This window comes from Alligator sinensis, unplaced genomic scaffold (genome assembly GCF_000455745.1).
Source record: "Alligator sinensis unplaced genomic scaffold, ASM45574v1 scaffold1213_1, whole genome shotgun sequence".
NCBI lineage: Eukaryota > Metazoa > Chordata > Crocodylia > Alligatoridae > Alligator > Alligator sinensis.
The window spans coordinates 902,645-929,838 of record NW_005842401.1 but is presented as its reverse complement, the minus strand read 5'-3'; the positions used below and the strand labels follow the sequence as shown (position 1 = coordinate 929,838).

At 41.1% G+C, this 27,194-nt stretch overlaps 1 protein-coding gene across 4 annotated transcripts in view; it reads left to right on the top strand.

Annotated features, from left to right (window-relative positions):
- Positions 1–27,194, top strand: part of DOK6 (docking protein 6) — a 484,934-nt gene that overhangs the window by 380,458 nt on the left and 77,282 nt on the right. For 3 of the 4 annotated variants that reach the window (XR_003095549.1, XM_014522834.2, XM_006029876.2), the window contains exon 7: positions 15,187–15,304. Coding sequence is in view for 3 of the 4 variants with exons in the window: in XM_014522834.2 (XP_014378320.1) it covers positions 15,187–15,304 (118 nt within the window). In the remaining variant the exon portion in view is untranslated. Of the gene's footprint in view, positions 1–15,186; positions 15,305–25,479; positions 25,611–27,194 lie in introns of all 4 variants that reach the window. The other variant, XM_025211348.1, reaches the window with a different exon arrangement.

Sequence of the window (27,194 nt, the reverse complement as noted above, 5' to 3'; positions counted from 1 at the left end):
TACACCCTCTGTATGTATTTGAGCATAATTATTATATTGCTCACTACTTTTTTTGTTATTGGGCTTAGGAGGTCTTCATTTTACTTTTGAGTGGCTTTTCTCAATTGGCTAGTTTAGTTACTTAAAGGCCTTGGGACACTTAGAATGTGTTAACTGCACTTAAAACACAAGCATCTGCGTTCAAGTAGTAAAACATGTGCTAAGCACAGTCATATCTTAGCAAAGTTATGCCTTTTTGCGCAAAGAGTATATCCATGTTGTATTAAGTAATGTGTATTCAGACTACTCCACAGAGATAATATGAGCAATTTTGCAATCGTCACCCAGCCATGACATCAGCCAGGGATGTATGCGCTCTACCAACTGTCCAGCATCGCACTAGAGTCGGTTCAAGACTGCAATGCGGTTCCAGGGCTGGGACTGACAATCAGCTGATTGTGGGTCCCAGCTCTCACACCATGCCATACTACACCAGAATCTTAAACTGTCCCTGGTATGTGCTGGGACTGAGACCAACAATCATCTGATTGTCTGTTCCAGCCCTGAGTGCACTTGAGTCTTGAACTGGCCCTAGTGTGGTGCAGCTGGTCTTGAGCCAGTTGTGGTGTATGCCAGGACTAGGACTGACAATCATCTAAATGTCAGTCCCAGCCCCAGCACCACATTGGAGTCTCGAACTGTGTCTAGTGCAGTGCAAACCTGGGTTTTAGGAGCTGCAAACATGAGCAGCCAGGGTCGTGAACTGGCTCTAGTGCAGGGCTGGGACCATTTCAAGATTCCAGTACAATGTGAGGACTGTGACAAACAATCAGCAAGCTGGAGATTGTTAGAGATCATAGTAAACTTTACCGTGCAACTTCTCAAAACACATTCCAACTTAATACATCACAGTAATGTTTACTGAGCACATATACACAGGTTGCTTTACTGTGCGTTAGACTAATGTGCAGTAAAGCTTCAGCATCTACATGTGCACAGGACTTACTGCGCAATAAATTAAGCTAATATGCCATTGGCTAGTACCAACAAATAAAGGTACTAGATTAACAGCGCGTTAGCTACTATGCACTAGTGTACGTGTAGACATTGACTGGGAGTAATTGCTCCCTGTCAGCCTAGGCAGCAGGGGGCCACGTGGCTGGTGGGTCAGGGGGTGGGGGGTCGGGGACAGGGGATGGAGCAGTCCATGGCTCCAGTGCAGAGCTTGGGATCACAGCCCAGCTGGGTAGCACCAACTTGGGGTGATGCACCATGGCTGAGTGGCAGCAGCACCCTGAGCTCTCCCCTCTCTTTCCTTGCTGAGGGGATGGGGGAGCTTTCTGTCCCTGCAGCACTGGGCCAGGAACAGAGAGCTTCCCCATCCACTCAGCCCTGCCACTACCCGTGCAGTGCATGTCCAACTTGACTCCCGCTCCTGTGTCTCCCACCCCCCCATCCCAACACCTCTCCATGTCTCATCTCTCCATGTCTCACCCTAGTCCTGGCACTACTCAGCCCCCAGCTCCCTCCAGCCATGGGCAGGGAGCAGGAGTCAACTGGGGTGTATGCTGTGCAGCCAGTGGCAGGACTGAGGGGGACAGAGAAGCTCTCTGTCCCTGGCCCAGTGTTGTGGGGGCAGAGAGCTCCCTGTCCCCTCAGCAAGCTAAGCGAGGGAAGAGTTCAAGCTGCTGCTGCTGGGCCGTGGGGCACTACACCTTGTCAACACCATCAAGCTGTGCTATGATCCCAAGCTTCATGTAGCTGGGAGCTGTCCCCTGCTACAGGATAGCTCCTCTCCACTCCCCAAAGCCCAGGCTGACCCCCTGACCCTGCCAGTTGAGGTCAGGCCTGGGCTCCAGAGCTGGATTTCTCCCTGACTGCTGCAGGGGGGCAGGAGCAGCCCTAGAGTCAACTGCTCCCATTGGGAGCAAATTAGCTCCTGACATAGGCACATATGTAGACATGTTCCTGGGCGCAGTTTACTGCACCTTATTTTAATGTGCAGTAACCTTAAGGTAGATTCATTGTGCCCACTGTGATCTAAATAAAATACCTTCTAAGTTTCTCATGCAGTAAGGCCCTAGGGGCATTTATACACCTGCTCCAGGAGGCATGGGGGAGCGCTTGATTTAGTGCAGCTCCAGGAACTGCACTAACTAAAAACACCCAGAGCATCAAGTATATCAGCATCCCCATGCTGAAAAATGGTGGTAGGTGCTTTGAACTAAAGCGTGTCAAACAAAGTTTAATTTAAAGCACCCTGTTGCTATTTTCAGCGCTGGGACACTGATACATGTGACACTGGAAGGTACTGGAACATACTAATTTCAATTAATCGCCTCTGCTCTGACATGCTGGAATTACAGTGCATCGGAGCAAGCTCCCTGCACATGTATACGAGTCCTAGGAGACTACTCCTGTGATAGCTGCTCTGTTATTTGGAAAGTAGACCTATCCTACCTTTCTGGCTTGCAATCATTCACCTCATGACTGTGAAGGACAGTTTTGAAACGGTCTGCTTCTCTGATATTCCAGCATACCACCTCAGAAATGTGATGCATAAAACATCGCAGAAGTTAGGATCCAGATAAGTGTTCATAAGTGAGTACCCTGGGATCCTATTCAGACTCCAAGGATAGTTCATCTGTCTTCAAGGCCTGGCATACTAGCTTCTTAAGAACATGCTGGATTTTTGGGGGGTGTTTTTTGTAATAAAGAAAGTATACACATATTAACCACTCTGTGGGCATTTCTACCCATGAATATTAATGCAACACAATAACCCTGGCAGAGTTTGTGCTGGAGTTTCTTGCTCCCAGGGGCAGCATTTATATGTGCACCCAAGACTGCAAAAAGTTGAGCTGGGTCAGAGAAGCCCCAGCTGACAGGGGGCCTCAGGGCCATGGCCATTTTGACCCAGCTCAACGTGCTGCGGAGGGGCTGGCTGGGACATGAGTGTGCTTCAGTGAAGAGCTAACTGGCAGGCAGCCCCTGCACTGAAGCACCCTCATGCCCCAGCCATCTGGAACAGCATCTATACATGCATTGCAATAGAATAAATATTTCTGTCATAGGACAGTACTTGTATTGGGAAGCACTAACCTAAGTAAGAGTTAATTAGTTTAGTCTAGCCTAATAGCTCTGCATGTGTAGACCAGTAAGTCTTTACTGTGAAGCTAATTAGACAACTTGCAGTAAGTGTCTCATGTAGATGCGCCCTGTGAGACCAATGTATCTCTTAAATGAGCATGCCCAGCTATCAATTTCCTGCTTAATTTATAAAGAAGGAAGTGAGTACAGACCAGATTTTAGATCTTTCTATCTAAAGGTAAAAACTCCAGGGTCTGCTTTTGAAGCTTTAAGCATTTCATTTTCCTTTTTCCTTTGGAAAAAGACTGTTTGATCTAAAATAACATTTAAATTAGTCTCTTAATTTGGACTCCAGGCTTTTGTATTTTGTTGTAAATGAAAGTATGCTTTTCAAATGAAAGAAACCCAAAATTAATTTGTTAAATCTTATAATGAATCCCTGCTCCAGGTTCCTTTTCAATATTAATAATTTTACTCGCACAAAAGTAAAAGTGATAAAAGTGGGGGGAGGTATCAGTGAGAAAGAAACTAAAACTAACTTTTACTTAAAACAGTGAGAACTTTCTGAGTAAGTATTCTCAGTGTTTGTCTCACTTAACATCAATACTAAATATAATTAGATACTGTTAATATGTGTCATGATTTGATCCTAGTCCATATTCACTGTATTAATGTACCACAATAATATTATTAGTCCATATTCACTGCATTAATGTACCACAAATAATATTATTCCTGATCATCTGACTCTTTAGCTCAGAGGGTTTCTTTCACTTCTCACATTGAAGGTTGCAGAAAAGTGCAATCTGAAAGAATTCCCTAGCATAGGTACAAAATAAAATTAAATAAATAACAATTACAAATTGCATGGCTGTTCTTAAAATAAAATGTGTTCTCTCATTAGAAAAGTTCTGGCTTACTAATGGCTAAACACTATCCTGTGATGGGTTAGTAGTTTTTCACTGTTGACCACCTCTGAGTTTAATACTGCTAATAAAATTGCCCATGTACAAGCATGTTTTCTAATGGGATGCAATAAGTTCCAATTAATTAATTAACCCTTCCTGCCTGCTAAATGAGGGCAGAAGCACAAGGCAATATTGTAGCTACTGTCTTTTAATGTTGTGGGTATTATGGCTATTACATTAGGGATGCCCTCAATTCTATATGTACTGACCATCCATAATATCAACTCTTAAATAGCCTAAGGTTGCACCTGCCTCCTAGCCACCTCTATCTGCAGTATTTTTCAGACTCACACATGTCCTGAACACTGCAAAGACCAGAAGTCCACCAGCAACAAAGCCACAACTACCTGTTCCTGACTTCAGACCCTTCCATTTCTGACTTCTTGGTTCTTCTGCCCATAAATAGAGCCAAGCACAGAAAAGACAAGGTGTGGGCAAGCCTAGAAAGAATGCTCAAGGAACACAGAGTACAACATCTCTCTCAAGACCTCAAGACTTTGCACGGGATTCTGCTGCTTAGAAATGTCACTTCCAGTTCCACTTCCATCTCAAAACCATGCATAGGTGCAGTTCAGGAGATAGCCACCTACAAAGCATCTTTAGGGTTCCAGTAATGGCAAGAAGATGCCATAGAGCTAATATTTTCTTCCCCACTTCCATCTGCAAGTGATATTCAGTTAGATTAAAGTGTGCCTTTGCTTATGGAGAAAGAGAGGACTAGTAATAGAAAAAATAGAATAGTCCACATATACCTTAAAAGCGGAGTGTTTCATTATGTTAGTCCCTTGTCTTCAGATAGGCTGCATACAGACATTTGGAGAGGTTAGGCAGAGGTTAGGCAGGTTAAAAATGGCCACCTTATCTAACTTAGTTCACCCAGGTGTGGACTCTACAGTAATTAAGTGGATCTGCATGTGAACTGTACAGAAATTTTGGACAGTTAGACCAATCTAAAAATGGCTGACTCAATCTTAATCAGGAGTCAGCAACATTTTTGGGGCTGACAAAAAAACCCAGAACCTCAACTTGTTAAATGTTGGAGTGCCAGGGGCAGATAGTGGAGGAGCTATAAAAGGCCTGATCCTTATTCCAGCAGTGCAGCACCAGCCCCTTCCCTACTGTCTGCCCTGAGGCACAGGTGTACCTGCCACCAGCAATGAGCTGGAGCAGATCTCCATGGACCCCGGTACAGCTGCTTTTGCAATCTCCCTGCTGCCTGCTTTGAGCAGCCTGGGCTCTGAGGCAGGCAGCAGGGGCCTGCTCAGAACCTAAACCAGTTGTGGCAGGCAGCCAGAAGGCTGCAAGCAGCTGCACCAGGGTCCCAAGAGCCCCGGCCCGGCTCGTTGCCAGTGGCAGGTGCACGTACATCTTGAGGCAGACTGGGGAAGGAGACAGGGCTGCACCGCCACAACAAGGATTGGGCTCTTGTGCCCCCCCCACCACCCCTGAGGGGTACATGCCAAGCAAAATGTCTTCACATACCACACTCTGGTGCCCATGCCATGGGTTGCCAGTCCCTGATCTAATTGTGTTGACTACAAAGGACCAACTCACAGGATCATAATGAATTTTAGTTTATTGGATAGGATGTGAAGTTACCAATAAAGTCATAAATGCAAACTTTGAGTTATGGGTGGTACTGGTCACCTTAACACATGTGCACTCACTCGTTCAAACCATGTCATTCAAACCCATGTAGTATAGTGTATAGTAGCTGCTGTAGTGATTATGAGAGCACTGCTGTCAGTATATCTACCTATCCGAGGCCCTGGAGTCTGCTGTTGATGGTCAGCTTCCTTTAAGGTGATGTCATATCCAGAAGGGGGTTGTCTGCTTGTCCTTCTGTCTTGGTAGGTCAGGTGCTGGATGAGCCGGCACCACTGAGGGTCATGCTTCACTGCCTTTTATCCCTTTCTGGCAGACTGGTTTCATCCCCCAGCATCCTCTTGGCTATCCAATCCAGAAGTCGATGTCCTACGTGGGTATTGAGTAGTACCTGACAGCTGTTAGTCACAGGGTACTTGAAGGGTACTAACTACTGGTACTTGAAGTGGCTAGGCTATTGTCAATTAACAGCCAGAGGTACTTGGTTTGTCATTCATACTTGTATTCATTCAAGGGACTGCCTAATATAGCAGATTTTATCAGTTTGCAATTCCAATTTCAGTGCATTTTTTAACAATGGTCCAGGGTGTAACTTCATTCTACAGGGAGTACATTCCTTAAGGGTTTAAAAGTATGAAATATAAAATACAAAATGCCATGGTAAAGATGAGACGGATGAAATATAAAATTGCAGTGTGAGGTAGTGAGGATCAAAGGCTACTGGGAACAGTAAGTGAGTTAGGTTAGCACAGGATATATTTACAGTCTTTGCAGTGGACATTTTAGTTATTTTGTTTTCTTTAGTGACACTGAGCTTAATTGATATGTAGTTTCTAGGTTTCTCCTACAGAAAGCCACTTCAGCTTTCTGGCTTGCTCTGAGCCTTGCCACATGCATGCAATGAGTGTGCTAGGATTCTGCCAATACTAAGAAGGAAAAGAAATGAACAAAATGGCGGGCAGGGTGTAGGGGTTACAGGCAAGAAGGGGCTTCTGTTATATCAATGTCCAGAAGAGAAATGTACAAAGTAGGCTTTCTGCTACAAGTGTACCTTTGAGATAGTGTAACTTAGCTTGGGTCCAGCGAGACTGATCTAACTGAACCTCTATACAGTTCCCAACACAGCCTCAGGGCTGGGAAAGCCTAGCTGCTGGCACCAGCCCAGGGCTGCACTTTTCCTATCCTCTCCCTGACACTGGGCACCCCCCTCACCCTATCCCAAACAGACAGCACCCGTTTCTATGGATCAGCCAGTCCCACCACCCCAGCCCACCTAACCCCCATCCTACAAGCCCCTCCCAGTGCCAGTTTTATCAGTGTTTGCTAATGCCAGGAGTAAGGAAGTAAATTAGAGTGGAGGCAGGGTTTGGGGGGTAGGTTCACTGAGGGGCAGTATTTTATCTAGGGGTGGGGGGGGTCACAGGTCTAAAAATAGCCCCTGGTCCCAGGGGGTGGGAGAAAGAGCCCCCTCCCCAGACTCTGCAAGCCCCCCTGATCCCACCAAACCCTCCAGGACCCCCAGCATCCCCGCCTCCCCAGACCCTGCCTGCCCCCCCATCCCGTCTCTGGACCCCCTATATTATCCCAACCCCCCCACTAAGCTCCCCATCCCAACTTACCTTAGATCAGATGGCTATTTTAAACTCAATCTAACCTTCCCTTAACCTCCCCAAATGTCTCTATGCAACCTTAATGTTGCACTCTATTCTAGGTATCATCACTAAAAAAACAAAAAACAAAAAAAACAGTGAAATATTATTTTGACAGAATGGGAGTAAAATGCAAAATGCATCAGTCCCTTATTTATGGCATGACCAAGCAGAATAAATTTAGTAGTAAATCTTCAGGCATTCACTTATTCTCCTACTGATTGCTCCATAACTAAAATATAATAGTCACCTTGGCATTGTAAAGCAGCACTTGTTCCCATAATTAAGAAATTATAACCTAATAATAGATGCAAACAGAGAAGAAATTATCTGTTGAAAAATGCGGCATGGGAGATAGGTCATTGTAATAGGTGAAATTATTATTTGTGCTTAGTGTATGCTCTAAAATAAGTCTTTTGGGAAGTGTAGAGAGACCACAGTTCCTGTATTCCCACTGTGTGCTCTTTTTTTTTCTGTGAGGTACTGTATGCTGGGCATGAATAAAACGAAGGAGCATGGACACAAGATATAGCTACGAAATAGCAGAAAGTTTGTTACCCACTTCTGAATGTAGTTTCAGTTTTTTGTAAAATGTTTATCTTCACACTCTTAACCCATGAACCCAGTGTTGTTCATCAAAAATAAATTTATGCCACAACCTATTTCCCAAATAATCAAATTGGCCATTGACTTTAAGCAATGTAAATCTGATGTTATTTTGTTTTGCTCAGATTTATTTCTCTGTTCCTTGGCATTATGGAATAGATAATGCTTGGTCAGTTGGTTATACATTTCTGCTTGTTTGTTAGTCTCATTATTGTGATTTCATAGGATCAGAAAAAAATAAATTTGGGCCTATGAGCTAATTCCTGAGTCTATAGCCTTGTGATGTATATGTGAGTTGCTCCTGTCTTTGATTGCATTAGCAGCCACTGTAGGTTGTTTTCAGCCATCTGCTGCTTTACGTATAGCTGCAAAAGCTTATTTGCTGTGTAGAAAGAAGCAGATACACATCATGCAGCTTTCTTTACTTCCACTGCCTTTCCTTTTTGATCTGAGGGCTGCTCTTGCTCTTATTTTATCTGGGGTTAATATGCTTGTTTCAGTGGTGCAATAGCAGGCATGAAGCTGTGATAATTCAGTTTAGATGCTACATGAATATTGTCATAATTAGCAAATCTTGATATATGGTGACCACTAGCAGCATATCCTCATGTCTGACTGATGACAATGGGAGCTGCTGATGCTCAGTACATCTTTAGATTTGCTTTTTAAAGAGGAAAAATAATGCAAAATAGTAACTTGAAAACTTGTTTTCCTTTATCAACTTGCTCAGGACATAATACAATCTGTACAATGCAAGCCTCTGTCATTACTTAAAATTTCTAGGTCATTTTTTTAAGTGTGTGGAAATCTAATCTTCCCTTTTGCATACATTCATGTTGATAAATGGTCTGATCTAAGTTATGACTCATCTGCTGCTCCCTCAAAAATACTGTGTGATCCACAAGCTCTGGTTTACAGTGAGCTGCTCTGGTTTCGGTGTTGTCCACTTCTACAGTTTTTCTGACTCCCATGATCATATTAACTAAGAACTTTTATATACCATCTTAACATCTCTTTAGTAGTTGAACTAGAAGAATGTATTTATAGCATGCAATAATGGGATTGTGCTAGGAGTGCTATCTCATTGCACTGGAAGTAATTTGTTATTATTATATATTGTGGGTGTCAGTGAAGTGAATTTGTACTTTGCTGCCACCACCAGGTTACAGACATTTTACTAGTAAAGAATTCTGCTGTCCTTTTATTTCCCTCAAACTCCTTCACACAAGAGTAGAGCTAGAAAATTTAAATGTTATTTTTCAGAGAGGAGAAAATATGATTTCTGCTGCTTTCTCTTTTTGAATTAATATAGCCATTGGGCCTCATACATCTCTCCTGGGAAGACTGATTTAACCAGTGGCATTATGCCTTGGTGTTCTATCTACTTAGTGATTTTTTTTACATCATCATTTCCATCTTACTAGAGAGAAGAGGTAATTTTCTCTATAAATTTCTTCTCCCAGTATTTAAAACAAGTGCAATATCAGTTCTACAAATATTCTTGATACTATTTTTAGTCATAGTTTTAATGTTTTCCTGTTTACTGAAGTTATTATTTGAATCCACTGTGAAATAGTCTCTGTTGCCATTTGATTAAACAGACCAAGTATTAAAATTCTAGTGAAGATGGAAAATCAGTTGATGGCCTCTGATCCACAAGGAATTGTCGCAGATATGTCCCAAATGCAAAACCAATCTGACCTTGTTGGCTAAATTCACATACCTGCACCCCCAAGAACCGAATCAACTGGGACTCTAATTAGCATTCTGTTCATTCCATACTTGTTTTTTGAACAAAGATAAGCCTTCACCCTCTAATGCCTTCACTGATTTGACTTTAAAAGAAAACATATCAAATGAAAATGAGAGAATTGCGTATTACTAGATCAAAGCTCAGAAGCATAGCGTGTTTAGCAGGTTACATTCTTGGAACCACATTGACTGCTGGAATTAGCAGAGCAACACCATTGAAGTCAAAGGAGTTTTCTGTAGTAAATTTACCCTTATGCCTCAGTTCAAAAAAGTCTTATATTAACATTTTTTTAAATGGCCCACGATCATAAATTTAAGATCTGTTTTTCTGCTTCCATCCATTACAATCCTTTAGAAATTCTACAGAAGTCATTGGTAGTAGGTAGACTTGCTATTACATTCAATTTATTAATTATGGATGATCAAGAATAAAAGCCAACCACCTCAGAAGTCCCAGATCAAAGGAACTTTCAGGTACCTGATAAAAAGGAAACTGATAGATAATTCCATTACAGATTAAGAAAATCATGATTTGTTTGTAACTTTTATTGGACCAACTATATAGTTGAGAAAGCTATTAGAAAAGCTTTGAGGCACAAAATACCCTTCTGCGGTCACAAATGGACCTGACTATAGTAAAATATTTTTTGAGGAAACTTGGGACTTTTCTACATTTTTTTAAAAATGCACTGTTATAACTATGTCAGTTTAAGTAGTGCTGATGTGGTAGCTGTGACAGTACAGGAAAGAGGAGAGAAGCAAGGATTTTTGTGGGTGATATCTTTATGGGACCAACTGCATGGTTAGGATAGATTTAGACAGGCTTTTGAATGCAGTGCATTCTTCTTAAAGGTCTAGAGAAAAGCAGGCACAACTAAATCACCCTACAAACTGTTTTTATTCTTCCACTGTACTGTCTTTTCTCTCAGGTCTAAAGATGAATGCATTGTATACAAAAGCTTGTCTAAGTCTATCTTCACCATGCTGCTGGTCCAATAAATATATCACCCACAAAAATTGGTGCCTCTCTCCTATGTCAATTTAAGAATTTTAAGCATTGAATATGTTCATTTAGAAAATTGAAGGAATCAATGCTTAGAAGAAAAGGGAATAATAAGAAGAAAACAAAGTCAAGTTATGGGTAGGATTCTGTTGCCCTTTGTGCACCTAGATGGCAGTTTTCCAGCTGAATAAATGGATCTTTTGGAACTTAAATGAATTCATGATTCTATTACTTTCTATTACTTGGGTAGTCTGGATGCATACATGCATGTATATATACTGACAATACTTAGTAGGCTAAGCACTGGCTGGGCAGCTGGGTAGATATGTTAGCACACCCATTGATGAGTGTAAGTCACAGAATTGTAGTCTGAAAATATCCCATTATAGTAGGTGTTAGAGGAGGAGGAAGACAATGATGATGACAAGTCTCCTATGTTTGGCTCCAGTACCTGAATGGTTAGGGTGCTTGAATTCAGAGGGGTTTTGAACCAGTATGTCCCATTCCTGAGCAAGTACCCTAATCACTCAACTACTAAGATTAACACATGGGAGGTTCCTCCTCTGCCTGTTTTGGTCCAAGCCTTACACCTATATATGTATTTATATAACTGCATACCTGCCCAGCTACCATATAGCCAACTGTGCACGCTCAGGATATGAATAAATACTTGTGCCTAAGCTGTGTGGGTAATATCACAAATGATAAATAAGTGCCAAAAATACCACTTAGGCAACTAGGTAAGTGCCGTTTAGGCGCACAAAGGGTAATGGAATTCTGTACCGTATATCGGTTTTTCCATATAAATATACAGTCTAGTTCCTTCTCCTAATTGTAACCCCTATGTACTGTCTTTGATTTGCACATATACCAGGCAGAAAATCTTGTCATATTTTGATCTTAATTTCCCTGTGGTGTACAACTGTATAGCTCTTAAACAGAAGTGAAGTTCACCTTCCCCCTTTTTATTTCACCAGTTTTACTATTTCACTATTTTATTTTACCCCAGTGAAGTTCCATTCAAAAACCTCATGTAAAATGTACCTGCCATATTCTGCTGCCCCAAATGAGCATACATATTAATTACTGGTAGAAGGATTCAGAAACACAAGACATTTTCCTAAGCATAAGCTAACAGAAAATGTTGGTTTCTGAGAAACTAAAAACAGACAGAATAAATAATTTAAAGGCAAGACATTGTCTACAACCTTCTGGAAGGTTTCAAAGAAAAGGTAATTACTTCTATAGCTAGGTATGAAATCACTTGTATGGAAGTGACTGAGTTAAATGTGTGTATTAACGGTTAGATCTACAAAGAAACATAGGAGTTGCAATTACTGATATGACCTTTTGCAAAAAAACCCCTCAAATTTTTTTTGTCCAGAGATACTCTTTAGTCTGAGATTTTCCAGTAGAGTGAGTTATTACATAAAACTATTAAGGGCAATACTGCTTCTCAATGAAAGCAATGACTGCTGTTTTGTACAGTGCTTGTTCCTTTTGCTGTTCTGAGAAACCAAAGACTCTTCAAGAAACTTAGGTAGAAGAATACCCAGACTAACTATTGCAGTTTGGTTAAAGCAGTTCTGAATATACTGAAGCAAAGCTTTTGATGCCTGTGGAACTTCACTGGTGAAAATACAGCCATTTGAGAAGTTAAGAAGGGGCAGTGGTGGATCTAGAGAGGGTACAATGGTGTGGTTATGCACTCCTTTTTCTGCCCATGCAGCAGAAGCAGCAGAAGTTTCAAAGAAGGTAAGAATTACCTGCTCTGTGCTCAGAGGCACATGTCCCCCTTCCCCTCCCATCCTCTGCCTTCCCATGCCCCCCTCCATTACCTACCACTGCTGTCCCTGGAGCAAGGGGAGCACCAGAACCAATCCTTCTGGGATGTGTCGGGGCTGGGCTCAGCCCAGTATGTTGGCACTGGATTTATGACCCAGACACCTTGTTCCGGTACCCAAACCCTCAGACTGACCACGACCTCTCCATTTGATAATAGGTGAATTTTGTTGATACACAGTGGTAGCAGATAAGAATAATGCAAACTATTCTATGAGTCCCAGGGTTCACAGAGTCAAGGTACATCTGGCAAGTACGTGAGCTTCACTCTGAGGTTCTCTCTTGAATGTCAGATGTCAGCAACCTGGAGGTTAGAGGCTGAAGCCTACCTCCTCCCTCCTTCAGTGGGGTGGGTGAGACAGGCTGGTGGTGTGCCCTCTGTCCTCAGTGGTCTTCTTGGGAACCGTTTGCTGCTCTGAAATCCCTCCTTTTGTATCATTTTCCCTCTGTGATGACTCTTCGTCTCTGGGCATCACTGATTGGTCTTCCTGTGGTTGTCATACTGTCCACATTCTGTCCTCTCAGCATATTTCTTTGTTTCACAAACCCATCACATGCATTCATCCAAACTTGGTTCTTTCCAGTTTCTCCTAATTTGGTCTATCTACAGAAACTGGAAAACTTAAGGGCCCTGCAGTTGGGGACTGTGATCTGGCCAAGATGGCAGAGCCCCTTATCTCTGTTATGGAACAGTGTGGTACATGTCTTCAGTTTTCCATCCTGTGTGCGTCTGTTTGTTGCTTGCCTGTGTCAGACACAGTGGGCCTTGAAAGAGACTTTGCCACAAACAGGCTTTTAGAAATCGATTAACCCTTGCCATTACCCTGGACCATTGTTCTAATGCAATACCTACTTTACCTACAAGCCAATTCCCAAAAAGCAAACCTCTAAATACCATTTTCTAACCAGCACAGGACAGCAGCAGCAAGTGAGCATATTCCCCATCATTGTGCCTGGTCCCAGGCTGGTGGGGAACACCCAGGGGGAACAGGCACAGTGAAGGGGAATCCACCTGTCACTTCCACCACCTCTACCATGGTCCCAGCCTGAGCCCAGCCCTTGCACATCTTGCTGGAGTGACTCCCCTCACCCCCAGGACAGCAGAGACACCAGCAGCTGCAGCTGCAGGCAGGGGAGAGAGAATGAGATGGGAGGAGACAGGGAGGGAAGGGGATGTGCCTCTAAGCAGGGAGGGAAAAGGAGCAGGGAGAATTCTTATCTTCTTCAGAACTTAGAAAGGTTCAAGCTGCTACTCCTGTGGTGCAGTCTGCCCACCCCAGTGGGGATTAGTTGTGGGGGGAGAGAAAGCTGGTAACAGGGTTGCAGCCACCTCTGCAACATCAGTTGCTGCTTCTGCACCACGTTTGTAACATTCTGGGTCTCTACCCTGGAAAGAGGTATTGAGGAGTTTTTGCCCTGTTGGACTTTAATGTCTACATTCACCTAAATCCCACTTGGGAACTTAAATCTTTCTATGTATCTTGGCCTAATCCTATGAACTTGCCCATTGTGAACTGTTCCACTGTTCTAAAAGCTTGAAAAGGCTAAGACTGAGATGAATGTTTGTGTAGTTAAATAGTACTGTCCTTTCTCTCATGACAAGCTTGATTTTGAGTGCTGTTTAAATGTTGTGTTTCCTCATGAAGATTCACTTGCATTTAGGGAAAATGAGTCTCCCAGCTGTAGATCTATATCTGCTACATTCTTTCTCAGTCAGTAATCGTTTAGGGAAAAAATAGCTCTACTAGTCTGCACATAAGTGGCTATGTATGCATTGGGACTTCTGTTTTCTTTACAAACTGGTTTTAAATAGAGACACTGGACATATAACTAATCTGATGTATACCAGCCTTCCATAAAATAATTAAGTATCAACGAGTAGGTTTACCTAGTTTCTGTGAATTCTACAATATTAATGTGCAAATGACTTCTGAAAATATATTTTCTGTCACTGACTATCTTTTGATTAGACCCAGCATGTGCATTTTAAAATAAAATTACAAAAAAAGGAAAGGAGAAAGGACAGGACTACAGTTAATAAGAGGGTGCTAATTAGTAAGATTAGCTTTATGGACTAATTAACATCACTAATTGGCATTGCTGTCACCAATTAAAGATATCTGTTTATATTTTAAGCATCAGACTCAAATGAAAAATATTTAAAGTGTTCTGTCCCAGGGGATGATATTTTCATAAAACGTGAATTGCCATCTCCAAACATGTCTAACTTATTTCATATGATGGTAATTTGAAAATAGGAGATAGATCTCCTATTTTCCTTAGTTGTTTTCCTTATTAGGTTAGAGATCTTGGGGGGGAAGCATCACTGGAATTGCTTCTTAACTTATTTGTGTTACGATAATCTTTCTTCCTTTAAGGTTTCAATATACTTGTGTAATGTTTATCTGATCTCTTGTTTAACTTGTCCATTAGTTCCCTTGGCTCAAGCATAATCAGAAAAAAGAATCCCTAATAAACCTCATTATGTAAAAATTCTTGTGAGTTTTAATTCCCTGAACATCTGCAGTCCAACTATAGCACTGATATATGTGTAAATTACAATGCACAATCTGTGACAGTTCAATATCATGTACATTTTAGTGGTAACTCGTGTCCATTTTCAAAACACTGAAATGCGTGTGTCAGATGCTTTAGTGGATGGTTTGCCACTGATGTTTGCTTTGTCTTTTAGCTCCAGACCAGTTTGACTGAACCCATGACATTATCGAAGTCAATTTCACTTCCTCGTAGTGCATACTGGCATCATATTACCAGGCAGAACAGCGTTGGAGAAATCTACAGTTTACAAGGCAAGTAGCTTTAAAAATAAATTGGCATGTCCATTAGCTTACTTCACATTGACCAGAGTTCATGCAAATTGCTTTCCATTTGCATTGGTTGTTTTTTCTCCATTTCAGTTTATCAGTTGTCAGGAACCCCAGTGGGACTCCTAAGATTTACAGTGGACATTTTTATCATTTTGTAAAACTAATGGTGAAAATTACTTCTAGAATTGCCATGTAGATGAGCAGCCACTTTGCCATAGGGACTTGAATAAAACACTGTACTGTGTGTCTTGTCAGTATGCAAGGAATAGCAGATGTCAGGGAGCCCTTCATAGTATGTTCTACTTAAAGTTTCTGTCTTTCATCTCCTTTTCTTGAGCAGATGGTATATGTGTTATAGAGGCTAACTTCTGGGTGCCCAGTTAAATCTATGTAAATCTGTTGCATTAGTTTCAAGGCTAAAATAACAGCAGCTAGAATAACTGTGATTTTTGGTAATGTGCTTACATTTTTAAGTGAATAATTTACCCTGTGTTAGCTAACTAGGGGACTCATTTTGAGAGGTGATGAGATAGATGGGCAGTGCATTCTAGCATATAGGATACTGTACCGTGGCTCAGGTGAACTAAACTTATTCTCAGGTCTGACAATGAGCTGCTGTGTGTGACACTTGAAAAATATATCCATTTCCTTATGTCTCTGATTTTCCTTCTATTTTTAGTTAGCGAGCTCTCTGAACAAGTTTTTATTTTATGTGTTTGTATAATAGCTAGCACAGTGGGGCCTTTATTTTGGTAGAGGTTTCCAGGTGTTCCAATTAACACAAATTATTAATACAAGTGATGATGATGAGTAACAGCAGATGCTAGTGATTTGCATGTCATGGAACAAAATTTTATGCACTTAAAAATATAACCTCTGACTAACAATTATAATGTTTTCATGTAAATTAGAAAAAAGAAAAACAAAATTTGCAGGTGATCTGTCCCTTTGCATCATTTAACCAGGTTGTCAGGCTTATCTATTCATAAAACGTTTGAAAAAAATCAATTTATCGCCATAGCCAGGCATTACAAAGTACCAGGTAGTACTCGTGTCAGATAGCAAGAGTACTTTCCACAAGAAAATATTGTACATATTTTTATTTTAAAAGAATTACCATATTTACTCAAATAGAAGACAATGCCGATTATAAGATGACCCCTCCTCCAATAATTAGCTTCTATATATAGAAAATTTAATTTGTTATAATATTCTAGGTATAGAATCTAATTATTGGATGTTTACCTTGAATGTGTCCCCTTCCTACTGTTAGAACATTATAAACTAGGGTCTAATAAATTCCAAATTCACTTGAGCAAAGCCCAAGAGTCAAATTCCAAAATTTTACTGAGCCAAATGCAGTCATTAAATCTGTTTGGCTCTACCATCTGACAAGTATTTTTCCTCCCAGACCCATCAGTGTAGGATTTCAGATACTCCCCAATCCATGGCGGGCATCCTACGTGCAAGCACCAGGTCTGGAAGCCTTGGAGTTCAGAGGCCCCCTAGTTTTACTTGCTCCTAGTCAAAAAGCCAAGGAGTGAACTAGGTAGAAAACACAAAAGCAATACCTCATTGCCACAAAATGCCTAGAATGCAAGGGCCATTCCTCAGCCTATAACTTTAACTTTATTAGTGAATGTTAAAAAGGGTAGTTACAGAATTGAAGCGGTAGGAGAAAATACAAATATCTGGACAAGGGTGACTACATAGTACAGGGTTGGGGGAAGGAAACAACTAAGTTATATAGTAAGGATGTAGCCTACTTAGCCTGGAGGTGGGTTTGGGTGGAGGATGGGGAGCTAAAAGGCACAACATGTACAGAGAAAAGAAAATACAAAGTGCCTTGTACAAGGAAGCCACATTGTTAAAGAGTGGTGGGTTTTAAGAAACATACACAAGTACAGGTACATATACTAGCATGTGGGGTACAATTGCAGGGGTGTGGGAGAGTCCAAGTATAAGTGTCCTAGTTCATGATCCCTGGGTGGGGGGGTGGGGAAAGATTGGGGGACAATGACAGCAATCAGGTCATCTCTTCTGGGTCACTTTCAGCTGATGGTCTATTAGAGTCCATATACTGGCACTCACCCATGAGTGTATAAATTGAGCCCAGCAGATGGATAGCTATTGCAAAGGTTTCAAACGAGAGCAAACATCCATATATTGAAGGATGTAAGTCTTGAATTCAGCTATTGATGGGAGTTTCTTTAACAGAATACAACATTTCTCTCTTCTGGTACCTCATCCGAAAAGGTTAACTAAGTCAGAAAGACAGTAACAAATCAAACACTTCCATTGTTTTATATTAGAAACTTAGTCCTGAATTTTAAAATATTTCAAGACTTCCTATAAAACACTATAGGTAAAAATTAATATAGGTGCACTATACCTATATTATATATAAGGGTTCCCACACACAACTAGCAAGGTCAACTATTTTATATTCAAAGCATTCTTCACATTCAGGGAAATAAAAATCATTTCATTGTGACAGACAACAGAAGGGAGTTTACTTGCCTGGCTGTTTTGTTTTTCTGTCTGTTTACTTGACTGTCTTGAAAATCAAGTCATTTAATCAAAAGACATTCTGAAGTTAATGGTGAAAAACATTTTAATAATGGATCAGTTTGGAAGACTTTACTCCTATCTTCAATATTTACATATTTTAGTGTATTGATACCTATAAATAGAATGTAGCTGTGCTCAGATGTTCCAATTTTTGTTATGTTCTTTTTGTATTATTTTTTTTTTTTAAGTTCTTTGACATATTACCATTTTTGGCAGTATGCTGATACAATATATGCCTTGCATTCATGATAATGATACAGCTGTTTGGAACACAGTTCATTCCCTGTCATATCTTGTTTCTCAAATAGCTGATCTATGTAGTACAATACAAGTATAACCAAGATGTAGAAAATATGGATAGACATGCATAAATGCATTATATATGCAATGGCATATATAATATTCATAACAATTAGCTTCCTAGGAGACAGTATGTTAAATGCATTTTTAAACAATGAGGAATTCTGCATTATGGACAATTGTAGGCTTACTTATTCTTATTGAGCATCAAATAAATACTTTAGTATTTAGAATAAGTGTTCATTTGACTTACATATAGTATAACGAGTGCAACTGAAGAAGGAAGGTTAAATTTGTTGTTAGGGGATCAGCAGTACATGCAGAGGCCAAGATATCTGAAACCTGAATGGTCTGTACTTCCTATGTACCTTGCTCCTTTTCCTCTATATATATCTTCCTTGTATTCAGTCCTCAAACTGCGTAACACTTCATGTAACACTGACCTTGCAGAGTCAGTGAAGATGTCTTTCCTACAACACTATCAGGCTGCTGCTTTCTGATAATTAAACACTGTACATCCATGAAGAGGCAAGTATGAGCATAAGGCACACCCTTTCTGTGTCTTCCTGGACTCCTCATATTGCTTATCCAAGTTCAGTGGAGACATTACACTCCATGGGGATAGTGCCCATTCCTTCATAGATGTGGGTGGAAATTTGGATAGCAGAGGGAGTGTGTGAGCATAACCACTAACCACTAATTGTTAGCATGCCAGCCAGCAGAGCTGAGCAGCTGCAGAGAGAGAATTTGCTAGTGGTATGATCAAATAATAGATCACTACATTTTTTAGAAAATGGGTAAAAGAGAAGGAAATTTGACTCTAGGATCACAGTTCCTACTCTAGACAATTTCTTGGACAGTGCTGTTAGGTGTTATCCGTACTTTGAGCTAAGAGCAGTATCTCAGCCTAATTTAAATGATCCTCACTGTGTGTGAGAAACACGTGAAAGAAAAACTATCTGCTTCTAGCTACAATCGTTCCTGGCCTCTTAAGGGTAAAATTACACATTACACTTACTAAGGGCACATAAAGCATGAATATCTATACAGCGTCTTAAAAGTCTTTGACTCATGCTAAGTACCCTCTGAAGGTCTCAAAGTTATGCCACCTCAGGCAAGGGTTAACTCTGGGCTTTGCTACCTAACTCATTTTAGGGTAAATTCAATCAGCTCCATGGAAATAAAATGAGCAATTTACAGTCCTCCAGCATCCCAGGATGCACTGCTCCAAGCCCCTTCCATCAAGACCAAGGTTAGTGTCCAGCCTGATTCAGTGACCAACTCTCTAAATTGAATCAGGAGACCCTTTAATATCTCCAAATTGAATCAGAATCCTCTGAATTGATTTTGAGCGATTCAGAAAGATTCGATGATTCAGACATAGGCACAGCTTTAAATGTTTTTTCTACATACCTTAAGATACCAGGTGGCTCATGAATGCTGTGATGGTAGGGCAGATAGAGCATCCCACAGGAGTGCCAGGGGATCCCCAGTGCGCTCAGCAGCAGACCTGGAAGTGGATGAGAAGCACTTCTGGTCCACTTCTGGGTCTGCCGGGGAGTGCGCTGGGGGCCCCCCCAGCTCCCTCCTGGCTCAGCGATTGGTGCCTCCTGGGTCTGGGGGGCACCTAGGGTCCCCCTGCAGCTGATCACTGAGCGGAGGGGAGGGGGGCCTGCGTGGTCAGCAGCAGACCCGGAAGTGGGCCAGAAGTATCCAGTCCACTTCCAGGTTTGCCGCCGAGTGCACGGCAGGGGGCAGGGGAGGGCCTACGCTCTGACGGGACACTCTATCTGCCCCAGTATCACAGCGATCATGAGCCACACCTGGTACCTCAAGGTATGTAGAAAAAACACTTAAAGCTGTGTCTATGGCCGAATCGTTGATTCTCCAAATCAGCACTGAATCTTCAGATTCGGATTTGGCCGAATCGAATTGGGACAGTGTTCCAAATCAACAAATCGAATCACTGTCCCCGATTCAGGCTGAATCCTAATTGAATATGACCCGTTTCACACACCCGTACTATTCAGATGATTTGGAACATCCCCATAAATGCTGGTGGTAGGATATCTTTTGGCTTCTGTTTGCATTCAGAGTTTTTATTTTTAAATTAGTACAAAACTGCAGAAATATGAACACGTGCTCAAATACTGCCAGTGTTTTTCTATGCTGAAAATGATGGCAAACTGACATAATATTTATTATCTCCCAAAGATTTATAAACCTGGATACAGGTAATTAAAATAGTTCATAGAAGTTCAATAGCAAAATGTGCCTATCCTCAAGCTGCTTTCTTTGCCATTATTCTGACATATTTTCATATCTGTTTCTCAAAGTTTCATAAAGATGTTCAACAGGCACAAATCTTATTATTTTTAAAAGCTAAACATGAATGCCTACTGTTATTAGAAAATGTCATTTCTGATTGTTGTACCATATTGTAGAAGCCAACAATATGGTACAACAATATTTTACATTTGCTGTGAGCTGACAATTAGTAATCTAATTCTTGCTAGGAAGCAATTTTTTAATTTTTGAAAATATTGCAATTGTTTTAAATAATTGATTTGGTTCTGTTTAAAGTCAAGCCAAAATAATTTTTTTGTTATCAAACCTGTATTGGCCTTCTTTTACATTTCTGCTTTACAATCATGGAAATCCCTGAAGAATTAAATACAGAAAAAGTAATTAAAGGCTGGCATTTCTCCAAAAAAATCAAAATCAAGCTTACATACCAGCTTCAAATCACTCTGTTGTGTCTAAGTCTAAGACTGCTAACTCTTATTCATGTTGGTTAACACTTTTCATTCAAGTACTGTATTCCCATTCACTTCAGCAAAAGTGTTCATATGGGTAAATGCATACCAACATAGGCATTATTAAAAAAGGCCCTACATAATTTCCTATTCAGAAGAAAATCTACTTTTTTTAATCCTGTAAAATTAAATAGAAGGTAACACCAAATAAGTTTTTATTATTTTTTATTAGAAATCCCTACAAGAGCATTCGTATTTCTTAATTAAAAATAAAAAACAAAAAAAAAAGCCAAGCCTGTTTGCTAAGAACTAGCTTTTTTCCCCTCTTTCAAACTCAATGGGAACATGTTACTCAGTATGAGTAGTAGGGAAAAACCTAAGCTGTAGTACTTCAACTGAAGAGTGCATGTTAAAATAAGGCCGACACACTGGGTGCACACATGCAATAAATGCAAAGCATTAAGCTCCAGAGTTCATTGCTCCCATGTAAGCTGTTTGAACTTGTGCCTGGGAGCAATAAATTCTGGGGTAATAAACTCTACAGTTTATTGCTGTTTGAATGTGCACTCGGGAGTGGAGCACATTGAGCCAGGTCAGAGCAGCCTCAGCTGGTAGGGAATCTGGGGAGTCAGCATGCCAATCTGGGGCTGCTCCCCCTGGCTCAATGTACTGCAAAGGGTCTGTCTGAGGCACCAGGGAGCTTCATTGCAGGGCTAGCTGTCAGGCAGCCCTTGCAGTGAAGCATTGTCACACCCCAGCCAGCTGGGGCAGTGTCTACACATGCACTGCTGTGGAGTTTTTTACTCCATAGCAGGACAGTACTTGTATTTACCATGCTGCAAAGTAAATTAGTTTAACCAGCCTAATAGAGGGGGCACATGTAGACACCAGGATGTTTGCTCCACAGTAAACATCTCATGTAGACGTGCCCACTGAAAATAACATTTTGACCACATTCAAGTCTATTGGAAGACCTGAATTTTGGAGGGTTCTGGCTAAATAGAACAAGCAAAGAATTAGCCCACTTTCTCTGATAAAAGCATAGGAGACCACCTCTTTCTCCTCTCCTTCCTTGGTCTCAGTAAGCAGTGTTATCCTATGCCTCCTTCTTCCCTGGTCTACATTGGTGAGAGCTCCCCCTCCTCTTTCAATATACTTTACCCACTGAAAAGCGGTCATCAATTCGAACATATTTATTACTAGTGCCACTTAAACCCAGAGGCCGGGTACAGACATAAACTGGTATAAGTGATCAGAAACTAGTCTACACTTATAAACAGAAGTTTAGTGCACATAGACTGGTTTAACAATGATGGAACCTGGTCTAAGATAGACCAGGATTGATGTGGTATCTGACTTAAGTGATTTAGGTTAGACCGATCTATCAGATTTCTGTACCAGATCCCCTACTGACTCAAGTTAGGCATCCCAGGCTGTTTTGACCCCCCACCCCTGCCTCACTCCAATTAACCCCAAATAGCAGGGCTGTGCACTGGAACTGGGCTTATGCTCAGCTGCTCACTTACCCCAAGGCTGTCACGGAGTCATGACAACCCCACCAGGGGAGAGGGGATGGGAGAAAGGGAGCCATCTGTAGCTCAGTATTTTTCAATCTTTATACAATGTCCCTAGGCAGGGGAGGGAGGGAAGCACTCTGCAGAAGGAGGGGTAGGGCCACTCAGAGCTCGCCAAGCATTCTTCCAGGAGGCGGGCAGGGAAGGAGGAATCTGCACATTGCTGCTGCAGTCTCCAGCCAGCAGCAATGTGGGCTGCCTGCGAAGTAGCTCCTCACACCTTCTATCTGGAGCTATCTGACTCAGCTGTAGTAGGTACAGAGAAGCTCCCAGGCCTCTCCTGCCCTGTACTGCAAAGCCTGTCTGCTGCACACAGATTCCTCCTTCATGCTGGCTCCCTGCCAGAAGGAGAGATGGGTGAGGGGAGGAGGCAGGGAACAAGGAATCTCCCACTGTGGAGCCAGGCTCTCTGCATAGCTGCTCCCTGCAGCGTGGGATAGGAGCAGCTCTGGGGCTCCCCCTGCAACCTGTACAGCAGGGAAAGCAACAACCTTTCATGACAATGTAACATGATTTATATAAGATGTCAGAGGGGCCCGATCCTTGCTTCTGCAGAGTGCTTCCCACCCTGCTGCCACTGGCCCAGCTACCAGGTATGCCATGGTAACCCTCTCTGGAGCTCTTCTGGAAGCCTAGGGCTCAGTGTGGGGGTCAGTCCATGACAAGAGGGGTTGGGGGCTCATCCATGCCTGGCAGCCAATCAGGAACGGCCCAGCCAGTCAGCTCTGGGAGGCATGCAACAGTGCCCCCAACCTGCTAGCCTTGGTCTGTACATACAGCCTGCATGCCTCTCCCCTCAACCAAAGGGCAAATGTGAGTTTTGTTCACTCCTGACCTAATCTAGGGCATTTAGCGTAAAGTGTGATCTCTTCTACCTGAGGCTTTTTGCACATCTGTTCTTAGCTAGAGAGGCTAACGTTTTAATATTAAAAAAGAGACAAATGTCACATATACATGATTTCCCCCAGACACGCACAGTCCCACATTTTGCAAAGCATGGGCAGTGCTAGTTGGAAAAAAAATTACAAATATGCAGACAATCTCCAGGTACCTAAACATTTTAGAGATGTTTGAATCACCTGCTCAATTCTCCTTTAAGCTAATTCTCTGGGCATTTCTTTTGTGCTTCTGTAGCTTTCTACAAATTAAAGTATGTAAAAAGAATTGTGGGACATTCATCATTTTGGCATTTCCATTGTTTGTTCATATTCACAGCAACAAAGTGCAGAATTCATTCTCCCATATAATTTTGATGCCTGAATAATGCAAATGATACAAAATGTTAGAAATATCTGTTAAATAAATCAGATCATTCAGTTGTATTTCACAAACCATCTGCCAGCAACTAACAGAAAATGACATCTTGCCATTTTCTTTGCTGAATTGGGACTTACCTGGCTTGAAGTTTGAATAAAGGAAGCCAAAAGTGGGACACCATCTATGTACAGAAGTCTAAGGAAGATCCATAGTGTTCAAAATATTATTAAATTATACTATGTGTGTTCCTTGAGCTTACACAGTAGCTTTGATCCTTTTTTATAGAGTTTTGAAACTCTATGCAAATACATCTATCACCTAATGCCCTGTTAGCTTTGTTTACTTTTCACTAGCTTTTCTAAAGTTATTTCACAAAGGTTTATATACAGGAAGCTTTAAAATATTATTCTAAGTCACTAATGCCCACATGAAGTGGTTCTATCCAAGACTAACTGCAAAACTTTTTTCCCCAGCTGCGTTTGAGGTTTCAGATCAGATTTTGGAAGAATAATTTCAGTTCCTTTCTGATCTATTTCATATGGATTTCCATTTCCCTAGTAGTTGAACACCTTTTTGCCCTTTTTCCTTTAAACTTTGGTATTGAAACAAAAATCATATATTTTGTAAAGTCCCTTTATTTCATGAAATTGCCGATCACATTCTGCTCCCTCATTCTGGAATAAAGAATAGATATTTTCTACATTGAAGAGATTCTGCAGCCTGTGCTTTTTAAAATTTCACTTTCCTCTCTTGTTTTGCTTTTTGCCTTAAGTAGACACTTCTCCAGAGCTTCTTATTCATCCATTTAGGATCCTGGTGCAGTTTACACTGACATACAAAACTACTGTAAACTACATTGCCATAAATTTGTTGTGTGCCCTGGTCCTACACAAGTCAGGACAAAAAACTGAAAATGTTGTTTTAATCTATCTGTCAGGTTTGGGATTATTAGATGTCTCTTCATCAAGATCATTGTATTTCCCACCCCCAAGAAAACACGTAGGAAAACATAAAATAAAATAAATATCTTAGGCCTCCATTTACTATATATTTTTGTAGTCATCTGACACGATGATGTCAATACAGTGCTAATTTCTAATTAGATTCCCTATCAACAAGTGGAAAATATTGTACACTTGTATATTTTTACAGTCCTTACAGCAAAAAGATTCTAGTGAAAATAAAAATAAAAACTACAGGTATTTTTGCAACATTAAATAAGCAAGGTTCCCCTTTTGAAGTCTGAGGTTATGTGTAAGACTAGTATAGCAAATATGTGTATGTCTTCCATTTTTTCTTTCTTACCTTCAGTCCATTATGTACCAGTATCTAACCAGGATGTGTTTAAAAAACATGAAGAGCCTTAGGTTATAGATGACTATCCATTATATTGTGCCATGCCTATTTCCTTCTTTCACCATCTGGGTGCCAATTACCTGAATATAGTAAGGTGGAGTCATATGCCTAGTTTCATCCCAGGCTATCTAAAGGTGCTTGTTGGACACAAAGGGGAAAAATTCACCGAGCCCTTTCAGGAATACAGTTCCTGAATCCATGTGTGCAGCTGGAATCACTCAGGAGGATGATTCTGATTAAACAACCTCTTCTTGTAAGCTTTAACTGTTACCTAACTTTTTCAGGTTGTGCTTCAAGCACAATGTAGCTTTATTCATACAGAAACAAAACATTTCTATAGCAGTTTCAGATTTGGGCCTGCAACAAAACCCAAGAACTTTGAGGAAATTCAGATTATGGTCCACCTTTGATAGTTCATTTCTACCTCACGTCAGTTTTAATATGAAGGTATTTGCTATGAAGATGCATTGGACGGTAAGTATCTTAACTAGGAATAAGACTGTCACTTTATTTAGAAAAGCTGTGTGGGAGATGTGAAGTTTCTCACATTTAAGTCTAACAGAAGTTGGCAAAGGGGAAAAAGGAGTTAACTTTATTCAACAGTAACTGCTCTGACTAATTAAGAAAAATAATTAACAATCTCTGAAAGCTATCCTGACAATCTTGTTCATTCTGAAGGATGATAGTTGAGTAATCAGGTTACTAAACTTGTGAATTATGTAAAATAAGAGAGAGCTATGAGGATTTAAAAATGCATCAAGATGACCAACTTTTAAAAAAATGTGTTCTGGATTGTGAGAACTTGAAAATTGTTTTTCAGATTGTGACAATTTTTCTTACAAGAAGTGGTAGCTCAGGGAGACCATTTGCAAAGTGAGGTGATACTTGCTGGGTGCATCCAAAATGCAATTAATGCAAAGCAATAAACTCTGGTACACATCATGCCGGAGTTTATCGCTCCTGGGCACCATATTTACACATTCGTCCAGGACTGCAACATGTTGAGCTGGGTCAGAGCAGCCCTGGCTGGCAAGGGGTCTTGGGGGTCAGCCTGCCAGCCCAGGGCTGCTCCAATGCAGCTCAGTGTGCTGTGGAGAGGCTGGCTGGGGCACAAGGATGCTTCACTGCAGGGCTAGGTGGCAGGCAGTCCCCACACTGAAGCACCCTCATGCCCCAGCCATGTGGGGCAGAGTCTACATGTGCTGTGTGGTAAATGATGCCACCGCAAGATAGTGCTCGTATTTACAAATACTAATTTACAATGGTGTTTATTAGTTTACTGTGACCTAATAGGGCCACACACGTAGACACAGATGTTTACTGCACAGCTAATCAGTCAACTGTGCAGTAAATGTCTCATGTAGATGCACTCACTGTGAGACTCTCACAATATATCTCTTACCGTGTTAATGTGCTTAGTTCCTAAAGGCATCTCTGAAAGGAATCATAACAAAATTGTTTCATAGTAAATAATTTATTTTAAAAAAATTAAGAGACTAATGGCTTTTCTTTCAGGATGGATCAAAATGATCTTTACCTTGTTTAGTTTATGTCTATAGCAAGAGGATTGCAATTTTAATGACATTTTCTGATGCCAACTCCTCTTATGGCTTGTTTTTGCTGCACTATTAGTTTGATGTGTAACCCAAGTTTGCTTTTAACCCAACTCCTATCCACACACAGTCTCTATCTTGAGTTAATTAGTACTTTAAATTCAAACTAGCAGGCCCATGATAGGGTATGAATCAAAGCTTCAGTGCTGCTAATATTCAAGATATGAATGTGCTGGGGATATAGCTATGGGCTACAACTTTGAATGAGCACAGTGCATCAATTGATAATCTAGTACTTTTCCTAAACCAGTCATCCTGTATAGCTCGTGTTGTTGGGGGGTTTTTATGTGGATACTTTTATTCAAGCTGGGCTACGTGAAGTACAGTAACTGAAGCATAATAAATCAGAAGATAATGTTTCAGGAGCTAGTGATGTATACAGATACCTTAGGAGTGGAAGTCTGAAAGCAAAGTGTTACCTTAGTTCCATCAGAACTGGGCTTTC